Source organism: Puma concolor, chromosome B4 (assembly GCF_028749965.1).
Source record: "Puma concolor isolate L17-30 chromosome B4, mPumCon1.1.hap2, whole genome shotgun sequence".
In the NCBI taxonomy this organism is placed as follows: domain Eukaryota; kingdom Metazoa; phylum Chordata; class Mammalia; order Carnivora; family Felidae; genus Puma; species Puma concolor.
In genome coordinates this window covers 46633607-46642464 of record NC_141673.1, presented here as the reverse complement: position 1 = coordinate 46642464, position 8858 = coordinate 46633607, and the positions used below count along the sequence as shown (strand labels likewise).

General features: G+C 44.4%; 1 protein-coding gene across 3 annotated transcripts in view; it reads left to right on the top strand.

Annotated features, from left to right (window-relative positions):
• The first annotated feature begins 7340 nt into the window (after positions 1-7340).
• Positions 7341-8858, top strand: part of LGR5 (leucine rich repeat containing G protein-coupled receptor 5) — a 132637-nt gene continuing 131119 nt past the window's right edge. For 2 of the 3 annotated variants that reach the window (XM_086712815.1, XM_086712814.1), the window contains exon 1: positions 7343-7789. In XM_086712815.1, coding sequence (XP_086568941.1) covers positions 7578-7789 — 212 coding nt within the window. In that variant the 5' untranslated portion in view covers positions 7343-7577. Of the gene's footprint in view, positions 7790-8858 lie in introns of all 3 variants that reach the window. The other variant, XM_086712816.1, reaches the window with a different exon arrangement.

Genomic DNA, 8858 nt, shown 5'->3' with positions numbered 1-8858 from the left:
ATCCCATATGCAAGAGTTACCTTTGATTAACTACACTCCAATTAAAACTAGGAACTGAGGCTTTACTAAAACTGAAAACTGAGGCATGCTAAATGTAACTCAGACTCTTTCACTAGCGAATGTTGCCAATCAAGGTGAACTCAAAATTTCATGATATATTCTACTCTGATGAGAATCCACAGTAAATGTTCCAAGTATCCATGTCATTAGCAAAAGAAAAATAAAAGTGAAAGTTCTACTTGCCAGTTTTGATCCTACACTGTCTACAAAGTTGAACAGCCTTTCTTAAGGAAAAAGCTCTTAAGACTTTAGAAACTCTTACTTTCCAATCATGGAAAGGCCCTTAGTGTTACCATATATTAAGTGCTTACTGCATGCAAAACCCTGTAATGCATTAGCCCCTGTTCTGCTAACAGTCCTACAAACTTGGTAGATCCTATTTATTTGTCCTCATCTTGCAGATGAAGAAACTGGGCCTCAGGGATAAAGTTGGTCCAAGCTCCACAGCTTGGAGATGACAGAGCAGAGATTTGAATCCTGGTCTGTGACAACCCAAACCCCGGAAGGTGCTGCGCTGCCCTTCCCCTAGGTGACCCAGCCAATGACCCTCTTGCTCTTCTGTCCATTCCCAGCAATCCTGATGGGAAGTTAGGTAGAAAACGGGAATGGGAAAAACAGAGAGAATGTAAACAAAGGACAGTGAAGGTTGATAAGGAAAGAAAGGGATTGTCTCTTAGAAAATATGTATCTCTTGAAACTGCAATAGATTTCTTTCTGCCAAGGACCAATCTAAAATCTTTGCAAAAGAAGAAAAATCTATGAAACTTAAAATGTTAGTCGTAGTGAAAGAAAAATTAAAACAAACAGGCTCATTTTATTAATCCACAAACCTAACAACATTCAACAAAAGGTTTCTGTAAATTTTAATTGCAGCAATCTGGACAATGTTTTATTATGACTCATTTACTTGAACCACAATGTTTGTGCAATATATTTTGCCCTGCTTTATGAGATTGTAATTGCAGTGAAATGCTACTATGCATACTCAATTAAAACACACCAGACTTATCAAAATAAAGCGTTTTGGGAAACAGCGTGCTCTGTATTTGTTTATTTTACTTTACAAATCCTGAAAATCCAGAAATTTGTTCTTCCAGGTATGCTCTACAATTTCTTCTCCTTTTACTCTAACATCTCGCTTTACTTTTCTCAAATATGTGTACCAATCATTATTTATTCTCTAGTCTTTGAGAGAGCTAACTTCTGATACCTAAAATGTTTTCTACTAGCCGTTTCACAAATATGTGTCCAGAGCAAGAGACAGAAAGTTTCTGCCCTGTACTTTGCAAAGGGCACCATGTTCAGTGATGGCCACTCTCTCACCTGAGATGACTACTTCCTTTCTCCTCTGAGTCTTGCTCTTAAATGTACGAGTTCTAATCCTCCTTTTTTGTCTTTCTTTTTCCTCTGAAAATTGTTTATGAAATAAATATTCCAAATATAACTATGTATAGGTCCATAATCCCTTTACCAAAAACATCAGGGTCACAGATGTTGCCACACGCAGAATTTTAGAAGATTTAAAAAATGAACTATATTGAGAATGATATCCCATATATTATATGAAACCCAGGGTAGCACCCTGCAATTAAGCACATCGATATTTCTGCAGCAACCTGGGGGAATATTCACATGAAATGTAAGAAAGACAGACTCATATCCGTTCCGTTCAGATTGTGCCACCAAATTTGTTTCAGAAAATCTTTCTCTTTTCAGAGCTCTTAGGATTTCAGAACTGCAGAGGAGGGGTTGTGGATTTGAATATACTGTAGCAACAGGCCATGGGGAAAGCAGTTCTGTGAATAGGAACCTGTTAGCACCTCATCATTTTGGAGTAAGGCCTATGCTCTGTCTGAGCTCTGCCATTTAAATATGAGCATGTGGACATGGCAGTTGGTTAAAAATCCAAAAAGTGTACCTCTAAAAAGACCAGGAAAAGATCCATCATATTGGGCTTATGGAAGAGTTTGGACACTCAGGCAGTATATAGCCAAATTTAATAAAGTGTGTGAATAAGCAGTAAGGTCATTTAATTTTGAAGTATTTTATTATCTCTTTCTCATTTCTTTAATTCTTAGTTTGAAAAGAAAATCCACCCCTGGTTTACATGTGAGTTTGATTGGACATATGTTCTCAGGAAGCGGGCCGCATACCAGAAGAACCATGTTCATTATCATACATGAACTAAGACAAGGAGATCAAAATGAGCTAAAGAATTGATAATATCATATACCACTGTCCTTTCTTTTAGCATGTTGTGAACATGTGGATATATTTAAAGGTTTCCTCTATGTTGGATAAAATCAAAGACAGATCCAATTGATTTTATATAATAGGCTATTTCAAAGTAATGAACTAGCTGAACTAATGCTTTCTTGCAAAATAAATAATTCAGAAAGAAAATAGATCTTTATTCTTAAATCCTCCTCCCTTCTCAATTAATTAGACTGTGTTGGTGAAAGGAAGTTAAGAAATTCAGCATAAGCCTGATTATATCATGAATGTAAAATGAGCAGGGCAAATAATGGGCTCTACACTCTTTCAAACAAGTTAAATAAGTCCATAATAGCCCACCAGTTGTGTAAACACTATTTCACTATACTTGTAAAAGAAATATTGACTTACCTGTTAACTAAAATTATCCTGGCATGCTTCAACTAAGCTTATTAGTAATTCTTGTGGTGCACATGAATGTTTTTAGTTGTGGACTTTTATCAAAGATTAAAGAATTAGGAAATCATCCATTTAGCAAGCCCAGAAAGTAGACACGTACCAGATTGCACTTTACCAGAATTGATTTTAGGAACTTGCAATCAAAGAGTCTGAGAAGGAATAAGTGATTTGAATTCTGGCGTGAGCTATTCTATTACATACCAACTCATTAACACTGAGATACCTTCCAAAATCATAAATAAGGACAATTTCACCCAGACAAAATGCTAAATGAGTCTACCTTAGCCTACTAATTTTACTATCACAAGTAAGGGTATTGTTGCTTTTCTCTGCCATCTCACCAGCATGTATTCCTGAATTGTCAAGAGAAAATAGAAATGCAGATATTTAAGAGGAAAAAGCCTGAATATATACTTGCCCCTACTCTTTACATAAAAAGCCACTAATCTCTACTCCAATTTGCTCCATTGCAGTACTAAAGATTATACTTTCCTTTAAAAAAAAAAAAAAAAATATATATATATATATATATATATATATATATATATATATATATATATATATATATGTGATGGGGTGCCTGGCTGGTTCAGTTGGTACAGCATGCAACTCTTGGTCTCAGAATTGTAAGTTCGAGCCCCACATTGACTGTAGAGATTGATTAAAAATAAAATCTTTAAAAAACAAAAATTAAAAAGTACATAAATTTCTTTCTCAGTGAAATGACAGTAAACCCAAGATCTTATCCAGTTTAAGTCTTGCTCTCTACATATGTGGCAGAGGTGGGGAGGGGGTGGTGGTTAGAATTCCCAAGGGAGGGGCGCCTGGGTGGCGCAGTCGGTTAAGCGTCCGACTTCAGCCAGGTCACGATCTCGCGGTCCGTGAGTTCGAGCCCCGCGTCGGGCTCTGGGCTGATGGCTCGGAGCCTGGAGCCTGTTTCCGATTCTGTGTCTCCCTCTCTCTGTGCCCCTCCCCCGTTCATGCTCTGTCTCTCTCTGTCCCAAAAATAAATAAACATTGAAAAAAAAAAAAAATTAAAAAAAAAAAAAAAAAAAAAGAATTCCCAAGGGATTTGGGAAACAACTTAAAGTCATAAGACGGGTTAGAATTTTAGTTCTATCACTGACTTACTGGTCACCATTAGGAAAACCACTTGCACTGCCTTTCCTTAAACTTGGAGTAAGAACAATATCTTTTTTATAAGGTTTTATGAGGACCCAGCGAAACCATATGAATGTGTAAAGGGCTGAATTAATGCTGATGGTCATTAGAATGCAATTTGAGAACCTGATCTTACAAATTAAATGGTATTTGCCACAAAACAGGGAGACTACTGCTCAGTGTCCTTGCTAGAACTTTTTTCCCCCAGTGTTCAAGGAATCTGATTTGCTGTATTTTCATCTTTAATAGTTAAGATAAAGTGACTAACATACATGCATTCGGGCAATAAAATTACTATTAGCCATATCATTCTTATTTTCAATCTATGTGATTTTCTATCTCTTAAGCTTTAAAAGGCCTTGGGACTGCATCAGGTCACTCTTCAATGTTCACACTTCCTGTGCTTCCAGGTTTTTACTGAGCATTCTTGCTCGCAAGTGATTACAACTAAATCCTCATTCACTACCTCAAGCAAAACAAAACAAAATTGATTGATTCACCAATTTGGAGATGATGGGTAGAAACAGCCTTAGATTCAGGTGTTTAAAAGATGACCCTAGGATTTCACTTCTCTCTTTGCTAATGTTGATAATATCCAGTGAGTTTTCTCTATAGCAGAATGGCAACCCCCCTGACTCCAAATTTCCTTGTCCTTCCAGCTCAAGAAGCCAGAGAAGATCTTCTCACCCCAGGGTCTATAACAATCCCCCAGACAGATTCAGATTGCTTTGCTTGGGTTGTATACTTGCCCGGGGGGGGGGGGGGGGGGGAGCGGGAGGCAGAACCGCATAATAGATAGTTCAAGATACTTCAGATACTACCAGAACTACTTCAGGTTTGGGAGGTAGTTTTCCAAGGAGAAGTGTGGAGTGTTCCTACCAAAAGGAGAGAGAAGAAATATTGGGCAAGTACATAGATGATAGATAGATAGATAGATAGATAGATAGATAGATAGATAGACACATACATACATACATACATACATACTCATTATCCCTGGCTTCATTCAGCACAGTTGTCTGCCCCCACGTAATTGAATCAGAAATTCTGCTCTACATGAATTTATTAACGAGCTTCAATTCCTGAAAGAAGAGGAAAGGCACTAACACAGATTGAAAGTCTACTCTGCTCTAGACCAAGTTCCAGACATTTTCACCTTAGAACAACACTGGTGAATAATTATCCCCCTTTTACAGAGAAAGTAACCAATTCAGGTGGGCTCTTTCTGTGCCTCTGATCAAATAGCCTGAAACTGGCATAACTTACATTCAGGTCAGTTCTGCCTGATTCATTCTACAACTAAAGTGCTGTGCCCTTTTAAGCAACCCTGAAGTCAAGAAGGTATTGCCAAAAGTTTTTAGGCAGACGGTGGACACAACCATATTTGGATGCCTGTGTTGATAAATCGATCAGCCAGTAAATATTTGTGAGGTTTGCGGTCACTACTGTGAGCTTCAGTCTTACAGGTAAAGATAAGACAAATGGCCCAGTCCCTGCCTCCAAAGTTGTTACAATAAAGCTGGCAAAACAAAACAAATATGCTTTCAAGAAAACTTCAGAACTAAGTTTTATGGTATTTATAACATACTGTTCAGTGAGATTCATCTTCCGCAGGATTCGTGCTCAGAGTCTGTGTTCCCCTTCAGACTGCAAGCTCCATGACGTTGCCACTTCATCGTGATCATAGTCATTCGACAAATACTGGTTGCCTGATGATTAATGCAGACTAAGGTCATACATGGGAGGGTTCACAGAAAGAATATGTCTTGAGTTGTGCTTACAAAATAGGTAAGCTGGGGAAAGAAAAAAAAAAGGAAGGCAAATAGGTAATTAGTAGGCATTCTATGCACGTGGAAGGAATGGCTGGAGAAACAAAAATAATGTGAGAATAAGCAAAGTGATGGTAGGGGATGTGGTGTGAACAGGGACAAGTGAAGAAACAGTCCAGGACTGATAGCCCAAAACCAGGGTTAACTCACAGTTTTCAGCAGCCACTGTCAAACTTCCCCAAATCTTGGGGGGCCACAGTTTCTTTATTTGCAAAATGAGGAGGATGGAGTTTATAATTCTTAGCCTCTCTGTCCCTCCATCTAATCCAGAGAATTACAAACTTGCTAATGATGGGATTCACCCAAGAAAAGGACATGTTCAGAATACTGAATATAGGTCTAGGTACCTATATTATCATAAAAGTTCCACAGGTGATCAGCCCGTTTTGAGGGTCGTTCCTTCAGTGAAAGAGGGTGGATATACCTAACAAAAAGGAAAAATAGCTTCCCAATTGGAAAATTCAGAAGTTTCTATGAGAAATTTGGTGGGAAAGGCTAAGTAGAAGAATATTGAGAGGGCTTGAGAGCCAAAAGGGTTTTCCACCTTCCTGAAGCAAGGAGGCATTGTGCCCCAGAGTGAAAATTGTGCAATTTTGTGAGTTGATGTGACAGGCTTGGGCTGTCACCTCTTTGAGCCACTCTCTCAGGTCTGGAGACGGTTGACTGGTTCCCACTGAGGCCCTCTCTTCAAGAAAGCCCTAAGTCCTTTTTCTTTCTTCTGCAGGTTCACTGTAGGACACGTGCTGAAGTGTGTGAGAACACGCATTTTGCACTGGGTACTGGGCAGGGGTTCTCGGAGCCCAGTCAGTGCCTCTCACCTGCGGGGCCTGCACTTTGAGAACCCTGGGGCACTTGGGAAGAAAGGCCCCCTAAGCAAAAGCAAACAGCCATCTGTGTGTCTGGTCGAGGCATTGCCTTACCAAAGGTGACTTCCGGGGGATCTTAAGTCAGTTTGAAAAAATAGCCACTTGGACTTCTCGCCCCAAGAGTTAGGAAGGCAGCATTGCAGCACTTGTTCATAAGCCGTATTTATTTAGCCATTAACCTGGCACTTTGATTTTAGGGCAAAAGGGAGCTACACTGTGTGCCCTGAGGTAAAGATCAAAAAGGCCACCCATCGTTCGCCCGGGAATGCCTGCCTCCTTACCCTGATAACTTTAACTATTTTTCTGGATTGTATTTTAGTCTTTTTTTTTTTTTTTTTTTTTAAATCACTCCATGTATTCCATCCATTATTAGAAGTGGTCTTTGAGAAAGTGTGCAGCATCCTTCGGTCCCTGAGCATCTGTGTCCCTCAGGCAGGTCCCTTTCTGTTCTGGGATCCGGGTCACCGAGACGCATAAGGGAATGAAGGTGGGGGTCCCCTGGCCCTCACACGGTGCAGAGAGCCAGAATGCGCCCCTCGGCGGCCAAGCCCCAGCGCCGAGAACTCGCCTGCACCTCGCGCCGCCAGCCGTCTCCCGGCCCGGGATCGGGAAAGGAGGGAGGGGGCCGGAGGAGGGAAAGGGAGGCCGGGCGGGGGGTGCCTGGGAAGCCGGGCTGCGCTGACGTCACTGGGCGCGCAATTCGGCCCGGAGCGCTTTAAAAAACAAGCGTGCGAGCGGAGATGCTGCTCCACACAGAGCAGGCCGCCTGCAGCAGCAACGCTCTCTGCCCCTGCAGCGGCTGCAGCCGGAGGCCCGCGTGGCGGCAGCGGGCACGGCCCGGCCCCGCCGCGCTTCTCCTCGGCGCCCCCGCCGTGGGGCAGGAGCGCGGCGCCCCGCGCTGCGGGCGCCCTCCGAGCCGCAGAGGCCGGCGGCAACCCGGACGCTGCCCTCCCCCCGCGCCCCGCTCGCGGATCCCCGCCCGGGCACCATGGACACCTCCCGGGTCGGCGTGCTTCTGTCCTTGCCCGTCCTGCTGCAGCTGGCGGCCGGGGGCGGCTCGCCGAGGCCGGGCGCGCTGCTGCGGGGGTGCCCCGCGCACTGTCAGTGCGAGCCCGACGGCAGGATGCTGCTCAGGGTGGACTGCTCCGACCTGGGGCTCTCGGAGCTGCCTTCCAACCTCAGCGTCTTCACCTCCTACCTGTAAGTGCGCCCCCCTCGGCTCCGGGAAGGGGGCAATTAGGGGAAGGGAGGTTAGCCGCAGACCGGCCCGGGGGTCTGGAGGGGGTGGACTGGTTTGCAGAGGGCATCTTGGACAGACGTGTTTGGGCCCCTGGGAAATGCACGTGTCTCGGGGGAGCACGCGCGCACTTTCTAAGGGCCCGCGGAGAAACTGCTTCGGGTGCAAGCCCCGAAAAGCGCCAGTGCTCGCAGCTTCCCGGTCCAGCTCCAGTCAGGTCGCAGGTCGAAGTCTTCCCGGTGCAGGCATTTGCCTGCTCCGTGGGCATTTGCGCCCCTGAGCCTGGAACCTAAGGACGGGCTGCCCAGTTGGTCGCTGCCCCAACCTCCCCTCCGCGCCCAGCCGCGTTCCACCAAGACCTGTAAAAAGTTTCCCCAAAGGAGAACTCCAGCTTGCCCACCCCCAAAAGAACTTGCTGTGCATCCCTTGCATGGGCGTGTGATGGAAACTTTTTTCTTCCTCTCTTCTTCCTTTCTTTCTCTTTTTTCTTTTTTTTTTCTCTCTCTCTCTCTCTTTTTTTTTTTTTTTTTTTTTTTAATGAAGTGATTAAAATGTGGCAACCACAAACCCTGATTAGAGCTGCCAGAACGTTATCTTCACCTTTGGCTGCCCGAGCCGCCCTTTGAAGTGCCCGCGGCCACGGTGTAATCTTTAACCATCTCCTCCTCCCCGGGAGGAAAAGGGAAGTGGGCTGAAGGCGGCGGGGAGGGTAAACAGCGACGCCGACACCCCGGAGGAGACCCGAAGCTCTCGGTCATCCTTCGGGGCTCCTCCCACTCCCCCCGCCCCCCACCACAGCCTCCGAAGCCCCAACCGCGAAGACCAGGCGGCGGCTCAGTCCGTAACTTTGTCTCTGGAACACCTAGGCCCGAAGGGTAACAGGTGGTTGGGTTAGATGAAGTGACCCAGGAGGAACCCGATTCTCGGAAACCAAGGCGACAACTCCCCTCAAATCCGTGGAGCATATGAGGCTCGGTTCCTTCGGGCAGAGAGACTAGGGTCGGGGCCACCCTGGAAAAAAGGGTACTCGTG